Source organism: Cyprinodon tularosa, unplaced genomic scaffold (assembly GCF_016077235.1).
Source record: "Cyprinodon tularosa strain WSP-4 unplaced genomic scaffold, ASM1607723v1 ctg30, whole genome shotgun sequence".
NCBI lineage: Eukaryota > Metazoa > Chordata > Actinopteri > Cyprinodontiformes > Cyprinodontidae > Cyprinodon > Cyprinodon tularosa.
In genome coordinates, this window is record NW_024039008.1 from 177,532 (window position 1) to 198,456 (window position 20,925).

General features: G+C 35.6%; 1 protein-coding gene across 1 annotated transcript in view; it reads left to right on the forward strand.

The window, feature by feature from the left end:
• LOC119787765 (BMP/retinoic acid-inducible neural-specific protein 3-like) overlaps nt 1-20,472 on the forward strand; it is a 65,896-nt gene extending 45,424 nt beyond the window's left edge. The window contains exons 5-8 of the mRNA XM_038291802.1: nt 6,347-6,452; nt 6,830-7,066; nt 13,221-13,443; nt 18,620-20,472. Coding sequence (XP_038147730.1) covers nt 6,347-6,452; nt 6,830-7,066; nt 13,221-13,443; nt 18,620-19,736 — 1,683 coding nt within the window. The 3' untranslated portion in view covers nt 19,737-20,472. The remainder of the gene's footprint in view (nt 1-6,346; nt 6,453-6,829; nt 7,067-13,220; nt 13,444-18,619) is intronic.
• Nucleotides 20,473-20,925: the final 453 nt, after the last annotated feature.

The following is a 20,925-nucleotide window of genomic DNA, read 5'->3' on the forward strand; positions in this document are numbered from 1 at the left end:
TCCAGAATAAGCAGTTTCTCATCAATTAACTTACTCTTAATATAAACGTTTCCAGCTTGAGTGGAATACTGGAGTCATTTATCTATTTCAATAGCTTCAAAATGTTGATTTTTTTTCCCCAGATAATCATTTCTTGTTGCTACAGCAGGGCGTAATTAAAAAATATGTATGCAAAGATAAAGGACAAAGAATGTCTGCAAATTCATGGGTGAATACGGAGAAGGAACAGATGTTACACAAAAACATTATCTAATCGTCTTCTTTGTTAGATTTGCTGTCACTTACTTCTTGTTTTCCAAAATGTTACATTAGCATTGGACACTCTTCAGAAATGCCACATCTGTTTCAAGGCTGCCATGATTCTTTTGTCTATTCTTCAGCCCTCTCTGTTGTTAAGGTTTATTGTCATTTTGGGCTCTGTAACAGATGAGCTGCAAAGCTCTTAGTACAAATCACAGGTGGTGTGAATTTCTGAAGCACTTACTTTATTGCTGCTTTATCACAAACACAAAGATGATTACACAGAGTGCCTCTCTGAAGACTGCTTGTCACAATGATCTGAGCATTCTTTGAACAGATAAGTGACTGCTTGTAACTGTTCAGTTTATCCACAAATTTCTACCACTACCACATCATTCATAAATACAAACTAAAAAAGCCAAAGCAATAGCATTATGTATACTTTTTAACTCCTACCTACTCCTACATATTTAAACCCCCTCTTAGCAAATTAACCTAACTACAGTAGGAATAGCAAGTAAACCAAAAGACACTCACCACTTCCAGAAAAAGCTCCTCACTCCTACGCATAAAAAAAAACATTCTAATTTTTACGGATTTTCCATGAATGTCAATTGTGAAGCTACAACATGCATTAAAGGCCTGAGGGCTAGGTCACAAAAATATTTCAAGGAAATCATATTAATATGAATGAGAAAAAAAAAAGTGTACAGGTGGTTTGTATATTTAAATGTATATTTAATGTATATTGCGGGCAGCCGGTATTCCATTTTTCCAAAAAATAAAAAAACAAAACTTGAATGATCAGAAATAAAAGTTAAATGTTTTTGCAATATGTGTTTTGTTGCAGAGGTTTATAGCTGTAGAAAAGATTGATTTTTTGTAGCGCTCTCTCTTGAACTTAACTGAGAACTGATAACTGTCGTTTAACAGTGTAAAAGCAATAGTCATAATAGTCCATACTTTTCTTAATTTTATAAAGAAATCTTTGTAAAATCATCTCAAGAAGTTCAAGAGAATTTTATAGAACAGAGCCAGTCTTCTTTTTCACCTCATTAAGCTTTTTAAGTCATTTGCTCTGATGCTGTTACCCCAGCAGATGATGGCAGAAGAGATCCCACTCTCCACAACAGACAAATCGAAGACAAGCATATTTTTTCTGCAAACACTCAAGGATCAAAGCTTCTTAACAAGCACAGTCTGCTCTGTCTCTTCTTGTAGACAGCTGCAAAGTGTCTCCAGCCACGTCTGTTGTCCAGGTGAACAGTGGGATAAATATACTCCTCCACCATCTTGACTTCTTGAGCAATGTTTATTACTGAGTCGTATCCTTTTACCTTCATTGTTTCTATGATATAATGATAGCTTAGAGATCTACCATCAGGATGCCATGTTTTTTTAAGTAAATGGTAAATTCTGACAGAGTTACCACTGGGCTTCAAAATGTGTCAAAGAAAAGGGAGTCAAGGTCCTGGTTTGCAAGGTTGGATAAGCTTATTAGCAGGGTCAGTTGTGCCCTAGGATGCCACAGGGAAAAGCTGCAGGTGGAGGTAAACAGAAGGACTGTGAAAAAAATAACATCATTGTTGAACAATGTCTCCCATCCCATGCACAATGCTGTTACAGAGCTGGACAGTTCATTCAGTGACAGGCTATTGCATAATTGATGCACAAACGAGCGCTTTTACAGATCCTTCCTTCCCCCTGCTGTTACTCTATAACCTTCACTGCTCCCTGCAATCCCATGCATGTTCACATATGTGCTACTGGTTGTTATACATCTGTTAACCTGTGCAATAAGAATTCATTTGTACTATTTAAATGAATATGTGTCTTAAAAGTATTACTGAACACTCCCCATGTTAAATACTGTTTGCACAGTATTTTGTACAAAAAAAATGTATTTTTACTGGTTTTTTGCACTTTTTTTTTACATCTGTTTTGTGACTTCTATTTTCCTATTTTTCTTTTTCTTTACCTGAACATGCCTTTTCTTACTTTCTTCTTTTCTTACTCATAAATTGACTTTTTCCCCATTGTTAGATATGTTACTCATTCTTCTACTGTAAAGTTTAACTTTAAAATAATTGGGTCCCATGCAAGAAGCTCTTGTACAAACAATTTTGTTCTTAAATTGTTCATACAAATAATCAAGTAGAAAATGTCTTGGTCTTTTTTTTTTCTCCTATTTCCAATCTTCTCTCAGGTACGAACAATTTATTAGTGCTTCAGATTTAATGTAGGAGTCTTGTAAGCTGTTATTCAAACCTAGATTTTTTTACTAAATACTAAGTCTGTTAGTTAGAAGCAGTTGTCCATTTTTTTTAGGCTGCATCATTATATATTATGCAGCTCTGGAATTATAAATTGCATTTTTATTTGCTTATGACAGAACTATCGGTCCTGACAACTGCAGCATGGATCTGGGTATTCAGTGGTTTAATTTGTCGTCATTTCATCAAAAGAAAGAACAGTGAGTGTGCTCTATGTGGGATCAAGCTACTATTGAAATACTATATCTGGAACAGAAAATGGATAGAAAGTTTAATAACAAATTTCAGCAACATGTTTCTGCTTCAAACTCTTCTAAAGTTAAGATGAATTCAGTTCACTTGATGGGGCTCCCTGGCTTTGTTATTACACAAAATGTAAAAGGTTTGGGTCTGTCTGAATTCTTTAAATTGGAGTTAAAAATTACACGGTTTTATGTTGATTGAGAGAGATGGAGGGCAATAAAGGGGTGATAGATGTGGTCTGGAGATGTACCGTAAACGTGTGTGTGTGTTAAAGGGAGATTTTGCTAAATGTTGTGTCCTGTAGGCTGACGGCAAACTCATATCAAGCATTTACATCATATATTTTTCCTCTTGCCTCCATCAGCATTTTTATTGACTGTCTGGCTTTTGCTAGACATGATTTTGACACCAATTGATAACATCATCATTTTCTTTTTACTTGAGTAAAAGTTCAACCACATCATTTACAGCTTGTGTGATTTATTTCTCACCACTAAGCTTTTACTGGTCATTTAATTCTGATGTTCACCTCTCAGTCAGCAAAACCTCAATCTCCAAACTGATAAAGTCTCTTCTTTGACTTCAATGCTGTTTCTATAATTGAGCACTGTCTGACAATCCGGATAGTAGGGATGGTAATTATGCAGATTTGCAATTCTCATGAATGGGCGACTAACGCAGCGGTGGACTGCTTTACGTTTCCAAAATGTAATTTCTCATTAATACTGATGTAGAGAAAAGTTTATGAATATCATGTGGCACATTCATAGTAGCACACGGTAGAAGAAAAACTGAGAAATTTAAGAAAAGAATAAGAAAATTTTTGGGATAATTTTTGGGATAATGCCCATTGTTTTTTTTCTTCTATTACCTTGTTTTTGCCATTGTTAAATCCATTATCCACACAGTGGGACAATAAAATAATTTCTTATCATTAAGGAAGGCCAAGTTCAAAATGTGATGTTTAAAGCCTCTCTTTCAGTTTCAATCTATATCAGCCTTTTATAACACTATGTTCCAACAAAAGTCAGATTTGAGAAAAGTAAGGTCACTGTCAACCGATTTCTTCCGATTATCTCTTCACTGTTCGCATGGACCGTGCAGCACACAGAGGTTCCCTCATTTACAGGTGAATCTACTAAAGCACTTTCCCACTTAATTTATAAAAACCATAAGGTCTTTAAGGTCACAAGACTATGTCAAGAAATCCTTTGAATTGTCAAATTTCGATTAGCAGCAATGCCTGTAAATATCAGTCCTTAACAGATATATATTTAAGTCTTTACTGAATCATTGGAGATTCAGACTTCCACCATTTCTTTTATCTGCATAACAAAAAATTATTTGAGATCCAGTCTAGACATTGGACATATAATAAAAGTGTAGGTGCCCTAGCTGCTCTGATGAAGATGCACTCCCTTAGATGATCAATGATCCAGATCCAGAATGTAACGACCTCACATAGTTTTTCTTCATCTGTTTCACCTAAACAGGTGAGTAATGTAGTAGTCGTCTGTACAGGGAAGCTGGAAATGCAAATACTGAGAACTAATTATTGTGCTTGCTTTTTACTTTCTGGACCTGGATTGTCCACCTCCCCTAAGCACGGCAGAAGAATATGAGCTTGATTTCATTCTATTTCACAAAAAACATATTTTACTTTCAGGCAATCATAGAACGTGTATAGGTAAAAAAAAAAATTACATTTCAAGCTCATCAGGTGATTAAGTATGGCAGTTAATATTTAAATGCGACTGTGAACACACAGTAACATAAAGTAACTCACTTTGTCCTGATATATGAATTATATGATACTGGGGAACATTGATTACACCAATACTTCAAACATTCATGCAATAGTACTTCATGTTCCAAAAATTATGCTTTAGTTCAGTTTTTTCTAAAGCCAACCGAAAAAAATATATAGAAGAAGATACAGATTATCACAAATAACTGGTGTAATTGCTCTAAAGTTCTTTCATTTAAAACGTTTATATTTATGTTAGACTGATGCGCTTTTTTAGCAACATATATACATAATTTAAACCAGTGCTGATTCAGATTTTTTTGCAGACTGGAGCATGGACACATCTATCATAAGAGAGAGGGAGAACATTTTATTTATTTTATTTAGAGTACAACCACATCAACCACTTAAGACTGGGCAAGAACAGATGCTTTATCCTTCATGCTTGCTTTCCTGCTCCCTTCTCTGCTCCCCTGCTTTTGTGCTATTTACTTTACCTTGTTGCTATTTAATTAACCTTGGTCATGATATTGGTACTGCTGTGAGACAGCACCTAAACATTTATTCAAGCTCCAATGGATAAAAAGTATTTATAACAACAAAAAAAAACTCTACTCAAACAAAAATTAGAGCCAGACTGTCACCAAAATTAAACTTACTTATTTTGATATATTTAAATATGTTCTTTTACAACATATTAACATTTTACAGTACACATAAATATGAGAATATTGTAGTTACTTTCCTATAATAATTTCTTCAGACTAGATGTCTTAAAATAAGTAGTTTTATAGTATTTTGTAGTGTATTAGGAGTCTCTAAGGGTGCAAAAAATAAATAAATTCAGTATTTCCAGGTGTAAATATCTTTATATTCTATTTGGGTCATATTTTTAAATGCACTTAGTTATCTCTAGTTCCTATTATGATTTTTTTTTCACAATAACATCAGAATATTTGCTGCAGACCTTCTCAATAAGGTCATGGACTTCCGACTTACTAATTTTGAGAATCTGCCATTTTAATTTCTCACAGTGAAACTTAAGGGTGCCAAAGGTACTTTTTGATAAGTCAAAATGTTCAGTTTATTATGCCATCTCTCAATTTCTGCCCTGTTAGACAACCATATTTTTCTATTAACCCCCCCAAAAATAGTGGAGCTGAACACTCTGTAATGTGAAGGGGGCAGGGTGTGAAGTTTCTTATTTGAATTTAAAGTGATGCATCAAATCTAGTTAACTGCAGATGAGCAGCTCCTCAAAAAAGTTAGAAGAGTGGTTTATTGAGTGAAAATTATGAGGAACTCATAAGTCTGACTGTGGCACCTTCTCAGACTGTGTCAGACAGATTGATCTTTTCATTTTTACTATTTTCCTCTTTTAAAATTTTTTATTCCTTTGTTTGTAGGGATCTAAGATATTTAAATGTAAAGTGTACTAATATCTATAGAATTTATTTGTCTTATTGTCTATTATAATTCTTATCACTGTTACCTCCAACACCATGGCTTAGAACCTTAGAGGCATTTCCAAACTGCCAGTGCCACATGCAGTTCCCAGATATAAAAAGGGATGGACCACATGGTTTTGAGCCTGTTTTCCAGAGCACTTATCAACTTTTATTGAATGTGCATTTTATGTATAAGCAAAATAGCAACCCATAATAAAAATCCCAGATGGCTTGTGATATTGTTTTTTCTTTAAAATGCAATTTTGTTGCTTAGAAACTGAATTTAGATTGTCTTCCATTCTTAATTCTTTCAGGGTTTTTTCCCCTTTGAATTGCCAAAAGTGAACTTCTTCCTTAGCATGAATTATTATCTGGCTCTACTTTTCTCCCTTTAGGTGACCGAAACAAGGACAGGCCCTCTTGGATGCAGTAACTATGACAACCTCGACTCTGTCAGCTCTGTTTTGGTTCAGAGCCCTGAAAACAAGATTCATTTGCAAGGTTGGCCATCCATAATTGAACTCCCCCCAATTTCTGATGGAATTGTCACAGTGTCTGTTCTCTGGCAAGTTTATAACTACAGTGTGAGGGTGTCAGAACAAATTTAGCTTCAATCACTCTGTTTTTCCCTGGTGCATGCTTGGAAAATTTGGAAGTAAATTTTGAGGAACTATAATCCAGAACAAAACTAGAACATTTGGAGTGAAAAAAAGAAATTGAGTCAGTCTATTTGTACACATCTTAGTCACACATTACAAGTCTCAACTGAAATATTTTAAAGAATAGTAATCTATACTTACACTGCAATGCTGAAAGACTTTGGTGCAGCTCTTATTTAATTCATTCAAATGTTTCTCTTGTTTATGTCTTTGCCTCAGGCCTCCAGGCCATACTGCCAGAGTATCTGAGAGCCAGGTTTGTGCAGGCCGCTCTAAGTTATATTGGCTGTAATGAAGAGGGACTGTTTGTGTGCCGGGACAACGACTGCTGGTGCCAGTGTGCTGTTGACTATCCAAAATGTAATTGTCCTGAGGAGGATCTAAGGGCAATGGAAAGCAGTTTACTTCAAATCAGAGATTCGTGGAACATGGCCAATCAAGACTTTGAAGCATCAGGTCAGTGTTATTCTCCAGTCACTTCCTGATTAGTGGTAGCCCTTTCTGTGAGGAAAAAATGCTGTAAAGTGATGTGGTGCCAACTGTAAGATTAGAGATGCACAGATCAGGACTTCGGGAGCCGATCGCCAAAATCATTATCGCCAGATCCCAATATTGCTGATCACAGCATCCAGTCCATAAATTCTTAAATACTGTTGTCTCATACTGTATACATTAGCACTATACTATTTATAGAAATTAAATGAAAAAGTATCATGAATTGACCGATGTTTTCGTGTAAGAAGCAGTGGAGACAAGCTTTTTTAGATCCAAATGCAAGACGGGGAAAATAATGTTTACAAGTCTTCTAATCAGCATGCTTTGGGCTATTTTTAGAACCCAGATCAATACCGTTAAGGACACTATCGGCCGATTGCAATCGGTTGCCGATCGTCCGTTTATCACTATTTTAGATCACTCTACCCATACAGTAATACAAGCCAGTGTAAACAAACACTTTACCTGATCAGTGAATGTTAAGGCAAATCTGACAAAACATATATATATATATTTTTTTTTTTTCAATTCAGTAAACTTATTTCAAACCAGCAATGGGCAAATCAATGTTAAAGCTCCGGTATTGCACAGACAGAGGAATAATAATAAGACAGAGATGCATGTTGATTGTAAATTAAATGGCCTTTTGCAGTTACAAAAGCCGGATAAGTGAATATAGTATGCAAATGAGATGGTAAAAATTTTACGCTTGTTTTAATCACATACGTTATCAGGCTATGTATGAATATTTTTTGCTCATGCCAGCACATTGCCTTGAAAACAGTATATAACCACATTTGTTAGTAATTTACAAAGCAAGCTTTTTCAAGTTAAGTACAAGAAATCAATGTAATCATGACAAAATTATTACAAACAACCAGCAGTTCCTATTTAGTACTTTTGTGTACTGTGTTCCCTCTAAATACTTAGGGAAAGCATTACTTAATAGCACATTTCCCAATGTTTATATTTAGCCATTAAATGTCTTTTTATACAAAATTCTAACTCCAGTGTTTGCTACTCCAATTTTAGTTTCATTAGAGCAAAGCTTCAAAAATTCAAAAGTTAAGGGTTTCTTGCAAAAGAACATTAGCAAGCTATACTAGATTTTTTTTATGCTTTTGTGGTAATGGCTTCTTTCTTATTATTTTCACAGTGAATAATGACTTTTCTAAATCCTCTTCATCCACTTTTTCGCTTTTTTTCTGCAGGTCTTTTCATATTTTATACCTAAACCGTGGGACACAGAACCAATCTTTCTTTAATATAATGATATTACCACTTTACATGGTATTTATACATGTGTATAATGTTTTGAACAAGGAGTGTATAAGAAAGACTGCCATTTTTGTAAAGGGCTGGACTCCTATGGTTTAGGTGAAGAAAAAGGTTTGTGGTTTTGCTGCCTTTGATTATGATAGTCTTGAGGCAAACGTTATAGTGTGGAGTCTCCTGCTCTGCGTCTGTCACAGTAAACACACACCAGTTCCAAACATTACAGGATTTTATTCCATTCTTGGAACAAAAAATATAAATTAATCGATTCAATGCATTTTGTGCCAAGGTATAATTTCCACATCTGAAATGAGGTTGGGCGATTGGACGAATCTATCGACCATTGGCAATAGACTTAGCCCTTCCACTGTAATTTTTAAGAACATTTTTTTTATTTTGGACATACAATATGAGGCGAGGCGCATGAAAAAAAAAGGAAAAAAACAAACAAAAAAAACTTATGCTGGTTTTAATGGTACACAAAATTCCTTCCAGATGGAGCTTTTTTCATTAGTGATTTATCTACTTACACTTCGTACAGAAAGAAAGAAGAGATCCAAACTAGAGACTAGCTGTTTTTTGTTGTTTATTTTTATTTATTTATTTATTTTTTTTATACAGTTGAACCAGAACCAGAGAGAGGGAGTTTTTTTGTGTGTGTTTACAGCCCACCCCACTGTTACCGATTAGATTTTCACACAAAAAATAAAAGATTTCACAAAAAAAAAAAAAAAACAATAAAGGAAAATTCTCTCCTTCAGTAAAGCTATGTACTTTCAATAAAAAAAAAAGAAATAAAAAATCTCTGCTCCAGTTTTCAGGCTCTTCAGATAAACAAATTATAATGTCTCATAACATATTTAGAACAACTTGAAAAGAGGAAACTATTACTGCTGAACACAACATATACATATTTGACAAGAAAACAAGCATGTTTACCTTATTGGGGTTGTAGCAGTATTTGCAGGTGGTCTTTGCCCATAAGGTCACCTGCGCGATTATATCATCCATCGCCATTTGTTGGACTGAGGAATATCAGTTGGAAAATTGTTTCATATCACCCAACCCTAACCTCAAATAAAAACAGATATATTGGACCCCAAAACAAAAAAGAAAATCCTCTAAACTTTTACTTAAACACACCAATCCAAATCCTGACCAGTCATACAACTGTTCTTGGAGATGGTTCAAGAAAGATACTGCACTTTAACATTGTACTGAGACAAGGCGATGAGAACCCTCAAGACAGGACTGTGCGAACAAAATGTCATCATTTTGTTATTATGTCAATGAGAGCGAGACAAAATTGTTGCTTCTCGTAAATAAGACGCCTTTAGAACATATTTAAAGGTGTGACTATTTAACTCAAACGTTAAGCTTACAAGTGTAAAAGTAATAGATAATTGCCATAAAATTATTTCCCTCTTTTTTCATGTCATACAGCTATTGAGAAAAATTATTTGACCCCCTTGTTTTTTTAGTATACTTTAACAACAACAACAACAACAAAAATAAGACAATACAGCTCTAATATTTTTATGCTTTTATGTAATTAAGAAGGAGATGACTACTGGAGTTAAACACTTTGACTTCTACTGCTGTTAAACATAAATAACAAGACTTCTGTCTAAACTTAGACCTGGCCCCTGTAGTCTTAGCTACAGATCTATAATATTGACCACATGCATTGAACACTTCCAGCACACTTTTTCAGTCAAGCTACCTGCAACACTATAAGAAAATTTCTATGTGAACAAATTAAAAAGAAAGAACTTTCTGTCAGTTCATCAATTTAACAATAATTTGCTAATAGCACTTTGGTGTGTTCAGTAGGTTGTTAACCATACTTACAGGTGCTGTTCCTGAATCTGCACAGTTGGGATCATGAGCAAGGAGAACAGTTTAGTTTGAACTGTGCTCCCCACCCCTAACCTTCTCCAATTGAGAACTCCCAAAATAATGGAAAGGAGGTCTAGGAGGACTACAGTCAGTTTCAGATTCAGGTTGAGGTGGCTCTACAAAGCTCTCCACCACGAGTAGGCTGGTTTGCAATTAACATGAGCTTTGTTCCTCTTTGTTCTCTTCCTCTGTTTTTACCCTTTAGGTTGTTTTTGATTGATTGATTGATTGATTGATTGATTGATTGATTGATTGATTGATTGATTGATTGATTGATTGATTGATTGATTGATTGATTGATTGATTGATTGACTTTATTGATCTCACAGTGAAGAAATTCACTTTACATCAGCTCAAATAGTCAAAGGATAAGAAGAAGGTGCCAAAGGAAGGAAAAGGTGCATGGGATATATACAGCATGTACACTATGAATATATGCAGTATATGCTGTATATGCAGTGACAGCCAAAAGTGGTATCACACCTTTTCCTTCGTTGGCCACCATGCTTCTCTGTTTACAAAACTTGCCATGCACACGTTTGAAGAAAACACTCCTTGCTCCTACTAGCTGATAGAAACTGAAGCTCAACAGAAACACCCCATTGAAAAAACCCTCATGACAAAGTTAGAAGCGTACACTAAAAATTCCTAGACTACTGCAAACATGTAATAATCAGTAATTTATTTAAATAGAATAAAGAAATAAAGATACAAAAAAATCTGGAAAAAAGTATTTGACTTGGACAAGGAAAAAAGACTTCTGTATATCTAATGTTTGTGTATAATTTGTGTATAATGTATTTGTGTGTATATGTGTATGTATGTATGTAGGTAGGTAGGTAGGTAGGTATGTATGTATATTTGGATGCATATATGTATATATATATATATACATGTCACATTTCATAGCAAAACACGTTTCTTATGAATGCATAGCAATTTTATTTTGTGAAATGCTTACAAAAGGCCTTTCCTCAAAACATAGTTCTGTAAAGGGCAGAACAAAAACCTATCAACGTAAAGAACAAATAATTATGAAATTCTATAGATCTAATACTCAGTTTCATGTAGCATTATTTGTTAATCCTACAGCAGTGCAACATGGTCTATGAAGCCTGAGATATCTATGGGATAACTGATTCAGTCTAAACAGGATAGGAAAGTAAGACATTTTTGAAACAAATCACCCTAATTCTAAACATCCATACAGCTATCTCATGGTGGCATATTTGCCTCTGTGTTTGTATTTTGCTAATCTGGTCAAGAAAACATAACATATATCAAATGATTTGACCTGATAGAGTGAATTATTTAAATAAAAGCCCCTCAGTAGCCCGAGGAGAATTTGTCGTGCCCTAGAAATGAACTACAGTTGCTGTAATCCTTTAGGAGCAAATGATGTAACCTCTAATATAATACTTCACGGCTCAGTTGTTGCCATGTTATCTGTTAGCCTTATTTTATGTTTCTTAATAAACATGACAAAAAAGAGCACATCAAATGATTTCAGATGAGCATTCCTAATTTAACTTAAAGTTTTGATCTGTCAAACTGTCTTGTGTTTCATTTCATTGTTTATTTTAGTGCATATATATATATATATTATATGTAACTCTCCATTTATTTGTCATTTTGAAACTTAGCCACATTCACGAGCACATCACATCTGAGTATCACCGTCATTTCCAGGTTTGCCTTGAGTTGCTTTCAGTGCACTTTGGTGGTTGAGACATTGCCACTGGTACATGTTCAATGAGTAGACTGGATCAGCACATTTATAAGCACCAAAAGCTGTTGATGTGTCAAAAATCAGCATCAACCCCCTGTGGATCTAGTTGCACATTTGATTATATCTAGTGAAGAACATATACCCTTACAAAGAAGACTTACAATCATATTTTTGATTATTAAATGAGTTTTCTACTGTCAGCTCATGGTAGATGTGATTTGCATTGATCTCTTACTGAGAGTAACATGGTTTATTGAAGACATGTTTTTTCAGCTAGTATGCCAACTTGCACTGAAGGACATAATTTATATTCCTCTTTCTTCTCCCAATCCCCGACAGCACAATACAAAAAATATTGTCTTATTATGCTCAACACATATCTAAATGCAACAAGATGTTTGTTTTAAAAGTGATCCAAGATGCCATAATTCTAAACTTTAGACACAGAGCCATATTTTCAGAGATTCCTAATAAGGAGTGCAGCAAAGTTTGAATCTGCCGGAAGAGCTGACCTTTTTTTTTTTCAAGCCAGTTGTGCCCCACCCCCTACTGAAGCACAGGAGCATAACTAGGGAAACACTAATTAATTCAGTCCATTTACCATTTATATGCACCCAAATACTGATTTATACATGGGCTATATTTCTTTACAACCTTGTTCAATCAATGTGTTAATTTCACAGCAAACAAAGCACACCTTCCACAATCATTGGGGACGCTATTGACACCTAATTGGTTTTCTAATCAGATGCTTCATCATCACAATAACCTGAAGTAATTAAAAATGGTACCACTGTTATTTTCTAATCAGTCTTGAACAAGTTTAATTTTCAGTACATCCAGTCATCATGATGACAATGGTGATGTTGTTATGGAATGCCTCGAAATCTACGTACTATACCTCTTTACGATGCATTCATAAAATTGTTGCTCTGAATTGCTGTCACATATTATCCTCTGATCTGCTTGTCCATCTTTCTTGTCTTCCAGACTAATTTGTACCCAGGGCATGAAAAAACTTCTTGACTGTTAATATTGATTTGACTTAACCCATCATCATTTGGATCTCATTGTACTTTAATAGAAATGTTCTCATTATCATTGATTGAACTAGCTAAATATGATGGAAACAATACTAAAAAGTAGACATCTTAGCCTGAGTGTGACAGGACAAGTTAATGTTTAACATTTTACATTCCTTTTACTTTCCAGAGGAGTTTCAAGCCTTTGTACGAAGGCTTCCCACATCCTACGCCCTGAACGTGTCTGCTATCCATTATTTCTGGAAGATGGAGCCATCCATTCTCCAACGCTACAAACAGCTGGAGATTAGCACACAGCAGCTTATAAACAAAGCTCGGCGCATCATCAACAAGATATTCACCCTCAGCAAGCGATGTCAAACTCAGCCCAAAATTATTATGCTGCGGGAAAGGTGAGGAACTGGGTCTTTTTATGATTAACTTTTTTTGAATAAAGATTGATGTATAGGTTGGTATATTTTTGGGAAAGCAGTTCTCCTTGTACTATCCTCATTCTGCAGTGCTTTGTTACAAGGAGGACTAGTCATCCTATAACTTGGACACACAATAAATGTATTCTTTGACATTAAGCTTAGCCCTGGTGAAATAAGTTACAGTGTCACATCCCATCTGATTCCTATCCATATAATCTTCACAACAATATAAACTATCCCTTTGTAAAATCAAAGTTTGCAATGATATATACAATTTTACTGAGCATAAAATATAAATGTATACATCAGTGAAAACATAGTATTAAGATAATCCATCTTCATATCATCCAACATTTGGTCCCAATCAGTATAAGCTCTTATTTTTATATTGCAGTAAAAAAAGAAAAAACTAAACAAATATATATATTTTTTTTTTTTTGCTCCATCATATATATGAGACCAATTTTCTCATCATTCAGACCATAAATGTTAGAAGTCTATACTTTTCTCCTTGTAGCTTTGGTTGAGTTTTAAATGTTTTGCTTAGACAGAGTTTTTCAGTCCATATTTATTTGGTTAAGTTTTAGCCTTAGGCATAAAAGTCTGAAATATAGAGCTGTTGCACACTTTGCAGTTTTATGAGGATAAATCACTCCTATTCTTTTCTATATTAGCTTTTTTGCTTCTTAGCATACACTCACAATTTTTTTTCCATTACTTCTCTGCAAAGCTGGCAGTGTTTTTTTTTGCTCTGTCATACATCTTGTTTCTTTACACATACATACATTTATTGTGGTGGTGGGACTTAACTTTTTCAAATTAGATCGTTTTTGGAAGTATGTGGAACATTTTACCTAGAAAAAAGGACTACTTACCCCTAAATCATTTTTGGGGGGCTGTTAAACAGCCGCTTCAGATGTTAAAATCTCATTAAATGGTCTTTATTAGGAATTATTAGTCCCATAGAATAGCTTCAGATAGTGCCTCCTACCTATCAGTAGGCTCAGTCGGTTGTTATTACTGAATTTATCCTAATCCTAACCCTAAAGTAATTACTTGTTTACATGCAGAATTAATTCATGTATTTTCATGTAATCTGAATATAATTTTAATAGTTCTTCATCTATTATAAAAGAAAAGTTGACTGGCATGTCGCTGATATGGAACAACCCCTCCCAAAAACATCTCATATCCTGTGAACTGAGTTGTTTTTTAACACCACATTAAATATGTGAGACTGAAAGATGTGAAATTCACTCGGAGTGAAGCTTTAAAAACTCTTTTTTTTTTTTAAGAAGTTAAGTAAGTGTAAACAAAGTAGATCAAAAGTATAAAGTAGGTATGCAGAAAGTGAAACTTAACGTTTTTAGATGTGGCCGAAACAGCTTTTATAAAAGATAAGCTGCATATTATAAGTCATAAGAAACATAGTAGAAGATGAAACTTGATCAGAACCTTACAACTCCGGGCCAAGCATGTCCATACTAAAACAGAAGGGAAGCACAAAGAACAGAAACACCTAAAAGATTCTCTTCAAACCTGTGGAAACCCAAACTGGGCATTTGTCAAATCAGCAATGAAATCCAAAAGACACGCAGCAGAATATGACGGTAAGAAGATTAAATGCAAAAACATTGCCATCCCATATGTTGCTGGAGTCTCTGAAAAACTCAAGAGGATTTTCTCCAAACACAAAATCCTAGTACATTTTGAACCAAACAAGACCCTTAAACAACATTTTTGTAGAACACACCTTCAGAAATCAAGGCTGCATCATCTGGGAAACGCTTTCCTTTCAAAAACAACTTCATGGCTGGGAAGAGACGAAAGTCAGAGGGTGCAAGGTCAGGAGAGTAAGGGGGATGATTTCATAGTCACACTCCAATGCTTCTGATCTGGCAACATGCAAGTTGTGGACCGGAGTGTTATCCTGCAGGAGGAGGATGCCTTTGCTGATCTCTATCCGCCTCTTGATTTTTATAGCTTTTCTTAATTTCATCAAAAGTGAAGCGTAATAGGCTCCTGTAATTGTGGTACCCTTTGCCAGGAAATCTGTCATCACTACTCCGTCCTGGTCCCAGAAGACTCTAAACATGACCTTGCCAGCGGAGGGCTGGACCCTAGCTTTCTTTGGAGGTGGTGAGTCAAAGGACTTCCACTGCATTGACTGGACTTTGGTCTCTGGACCATAGTGATGAACCCAAGTTCTATCCTGTGTAATCAGTCTTTTGAAAAACTGACTCATCTTCTTTGCACATCTCCTCGAGCACTCAACGCATTCTTGCTTCTGGAAAGCTGTGAGCCACTTGGGAATCCATCTGGCAGACACCTTATGCATATGCAAATGGTCATGAATGATAGTTTCCACAGACCCTGTACTAATCTTGACCTCTCTGTCTATTTGGTGAACAATAATCCCTTGATCTTCCAAAATGGCTGCCTCAACATGAAGGACAGATGCCTCATCAATGGCAGAAGAGGGATGACCAGGTCTGGGAGCTGTTTCCACAGACTTCCAGCCATGTTTGAATTCACAATGCCAGCGTTTTACAAGGTCATATGATGGGGCATCATCACCATAAATTTCTTTCATTTCAAAAGTCTCCTTTGGTGTGTGTCCTTTCAAATACAAAAACCGGATCACTGCGCGACACTCAACTGGCTCCATTTCATACCTGACTCAGTTCAAACACCTTTAAATCAGAAACCACAATTAGTTCAGACCTTTTTTTGCAACATAACCCATAGAGATGTAAATAATTACACATGCAAAATTTCATCTAGATCAGACAACTGGAAGTGGGTCAGGGGCATTACTTAAATGGGTGTCTTGTCTTGTCTACCAGGCATTATTTTAACAATTTCTCACATAGTTGTTGCAATCCTGCTTTTGTGTCGGAAGCTGCCGGTTTGGTATCCTCCTTACAGTAGGTTAAAAAGGAGGTTACTTCATCTTTTATCTTCCAATGGCTGAGTTGATGAGAGTAGCTCTACTGTGGGCAGCAACAGTTAGCATGAGCAATGACAATAAATGAAATAATTTTGTAATAATGAAAAATGAAAATATATCATAATTATCTCCATTATAATGTTAATATAAATAGAAAATAAATAAAAATTTATAAGACTGGTCTACATCATCTGACCAGTCTAGTGTAATAGTATGACATCAGTTTTGTGCCAGTCACTGGCATAACTTAAAAGCTTGAAGAAAAATTTTTTTTTACTGTTACTGTTACAATTAATGAAAAAAAGAGAGAAAACAAAAATACATGTTCTTTCTAGTCTAAAACCATCATTTAGGATCAATTTTGTGTCAATGGGTCAAAAGACACAAGTTTTTTTTTTTTTTTTTTTTTTTTCAAGAGCATTTGGTTTGAATATTTAGGGATGGCTCCCATGAGAACTCCCATATAAAGGAGAACGGAGTAGTAACACAGACTCTCTGAAACAGTGGCTGCTGGCCTTCTCCATAGGAGCTTCCTCTCTTCCCTCCATTTCCTCTTTCTCATGAACACTCCATCACAAAATGATTGCTGGGATTGCTCTGCTCTTCGTGTTTTTGTTTTCACGTAAGCGACAGTGTGCCACTGTCAATCACAGCCTTAACCATGCCCAGTCCTCAAACCCCACTGCATGTTCCGTGTTCCATTGTGCACTAGCGCTAAACGGTCTTTGAAATAATCTAATTGAAATGTTTCAATCTTAATGTGATTGTGATTTAATGCAATTTTTACAGTTTAATTTAAAATGTCTTTTTAAACAAATAAAAACACTAAATCAATCTGTTTCATAAAACTCATTAGATTTATTTAAAACACAGTTTGAATTAAATTTAATTGAAAATTCAGGAAAATAAAATAATTTTTTTAAAAGGAAATAAATTTGGCTTTACCTCATTAACAGTTACAGTTACACTTTCAAACGGTTCGGTCAGTGCTCCCTGTCAGCTGGTACTTTGCTTACTTGACGCTGAGGCACTGGTAGTTTGCATTCTAGCCATGCAACTATAATACATGGCTTTGTGATATTTCCTTTTAGTTTTGATAAAGGTTTGTTGTGTTACCTCATGAGGTAGCAAGAGAAGCAAGGCGTGTCCTGCAAAAACCTGATTTTGTGCAGCGTCTTCTTTTTTAAAATAATTCCATACAAGTGACATACTGCTCCTCTTTGGTACCAGACCTTCAGTTGTGTCAGTTTTTTTCCAGCCTAAGGTTGTTGTTCAACAGGTTACGCAGGTTACAAAATTAGGATATAAAGAGCTAACTCGAACTAAAATGCTTGGTATTTTCATATTTTCTTTGTTACTAAAAATACATTCCTATAATGCTATATCATCTGACCTTCTGTAGATCCATTTATTCCATATAACTAGTTCAACATCCTGGAACCCCTTTTTTATTATTATAATTTTTTGCATTATCATTGAATTTTTTTTTGCAAAGAACTTCATGGATATGTATAATTGATTTAGAGCATGCTCATCAATATGTAACTCTATCATATCTATATGAATAAAATGCAATGTATTCTACCTGATCTAAAACTGTTTTTCAATGTAAATATGACATCTATAGAAAACATGGATACCAGTTGACAAATGTTTGCATTTGTTGCTTTTGTCAGTAAGGTGTTTGACAGAAGACAGTGTGCTGTATCCTATCTGAGTTTTGTACATTTCCAGTTACATGTAACCTGTTGTTATCTTGTTGGTTTGATGAGTTTCTTATAAGCCCATGTGGGCTTGGCACCTGCCGAAATTGGTGCGTAACACTTTAATAGTGATAAATCCGGCCAAAGTAAATGTCAGTATTCCTATATTATCATAGACAACATAAATGCATTGTATATTTTACAGGATGGGAATCTCTTTTTTTTATAATAACATAATGCCTTGAAAGATTAGAAATATTACTCTGATGGGATAAACATATATGTGAAACTGGTTTCACATTGTTAATATGAGAAATTCTGTTATTTTTTTCAAATACTTCATTTTCATTACAGAAAAACAACAAATTAATTGGTTAAGAACAACTACTCAGCACAAGAAAGCGAGGACATTTTCTCTTAATTTTGTTTCTGATCAAAATACTTAGCTAGGATACATAATTTTCTACTCTAAACCTTACCTACTATTCTTGCTCTGTTGCAGGCCCTTTGGGTATTGGGTCAACTACATCCTGTCCATCATGTACTGCAGTGAAAACAACCACCTTGGTTCCTACATGGAGGAGACACGGAGCTGTTCCTGCCCTTATGAACATCCCCCCTGCCAGAGTGTTATTCCATGCACTGTAGGGGAAGGTTCCTCCTGTGCGTCCTGCTCTTATGAAAATCGCTCCCGCTGTGCCACATGCAATCAGGGCTATATGCTGAGCCAGGGTGTGTGCCGCAACGAAGTGCCAGACTCCACTGACCATTACATTGGCTTTGAAACTGACCTAGAGGACACAGAGCTGCGCTACCTGCTACAGAAAAGAGACAACAGAATCAGCATTCATGGGATCTTTGTCAGCAATGATGTCAGGCTTAATAACTGGTTTGACCCATCATGGAGAAAGAGGATGCTGCTGACTCTAAAAAGTAATAAATACAAATCAAATCATGTCCACATGCTCCTGGGGATGTCTCTGCAGATTTGCCTTACCAAGAACACCACACTTGACCCCACACTCTCTGTGTACATCAATCCATTTGGGGGAAGTCACTCAGAGAGCTGGATCATGCCCATTGACCAGAGCAACTACCCAGACTGGGAAAGGACAAAATTAGACCTTCCCCATGACTGTTATAATTGGACTTTGACTTTAGGCAATAAATGGAAAACATTTTTTGAGACTGTCCACTTCTATCTACGGAGCCGCATCAGGGGCCCCTCCGGCACTGGAAATGGAAGTGTATATTTTGAACCAATAGAATACCTTGAACCGGACCAAAACCTGGGCTACATGAAGATCAACAACATCCAGATGTATGGCTACAGCATGCACTTTGACCCAGAAGCAATCCAGGACTTAATTTTACAGTTAGACTACCCATATACTCAGGGATCACAAGATTCAGCCTTGCTACAGCTGCTAGAGATCCGGGATCGAGTCAACAGGCTTTCACCACCTGGATCTCAGCCTCTGGATCTCTTTTCTTGTCTGCTGAGGCACAGACTCAAACTATCAACTACAGATGTTGCCAGAATCCAGGCAGCATTGCAGACTTTCAGTGCCAAGCAGCCAAACTCAATTGAATATGAAACAACCAAATTATGTAGCTAGTAATCTGGCTGGTGTCCAGGTGCACAGATGGAGCAGTTATCACACAGGCCTAATACTTGTGAGGAGCAATTCTAAAACAGTGCAATGGACATTTTTGGGGACCTTGGTATTGTCGTTAAACTCAGCTTCTAGGCATGAGTTTCTCACGTCAATTTTTTCCTATAAATTTGTATAACACATGATAACTGAACAGGTTTTCAGCCTACATGCCTCATTCATTATTTTTTCTATTCATGGAATCAAATTTTACAATTCATAATACAAATTTAAAGCCCTGCTGTAACTCATATTTTACCGATGTTTTGACATTTATAGATTTCAGAAATATGAATCACTCGCAAACATTACAGAACCATTATGCTAAGAAAATAATCCAAGCAGTGTAGTGTTTTTAACAATCTTAACACCAATGTAGTTTGATTTTGTATCTTGTGTGGTTTTGTTTTATTCCATCATTCCATGTTAGGGCATGTTAGACATTTTTGTTTCAACTGTATTTTATTTTTTCCCTTTCATACACGGCATGATACCTTTTTTTTTAGTCTACGCATTTTTGAAAGTAAATGAGAGAGATATGCTGTATCACGCAGGTTTCTTAAAATTACAATATAAACCGTTTCAGAAGGTGTTACCTGTGCTTTTATTTTTATAATGCTGTTGTTTGTGAAGCAAATGATAAAATAACATTGTGTATAAAATGTACAGTACAATTTGTTAATACACCTAATAAGATATATTTGTGTGTGTGGTTTGTAAAGGAAATCTAAGTACTTCCTCAAGCTTTCTTCCCTTTATTCTTTCTAGAGAAGAGTTCTCTGAGAACAAGCACTTTAAATAACACTTTCCAATGCATATATATTAAAGTCGTAGGAAAGTGGCTGTTCCAACGGTGCAGTTCCAAATTTTCCCAAGTGGTGCCAGACTTTACACAATTGAATAAAGTGAATGTGATTGGTCGATTATGAAGGGGGCGGGATTGTGTGGCGGAAGGTTTGCAAGCAAGTTTGGTTGAGGCCGGTTTGTCGGAAGCATCTTGCTAACCAGTTAGCAACTTAGTGCCAGTAGGTTCCCAATGGGAAATTACATTGGGACCAAGTAGCACTTAGCAAATACACTGTAAAGGATTGCCATGGACAGTGAAAAGTTGCAAGAGGAGGAGAGATCTGTGTCAGAGGTCTCCTCCGCCATA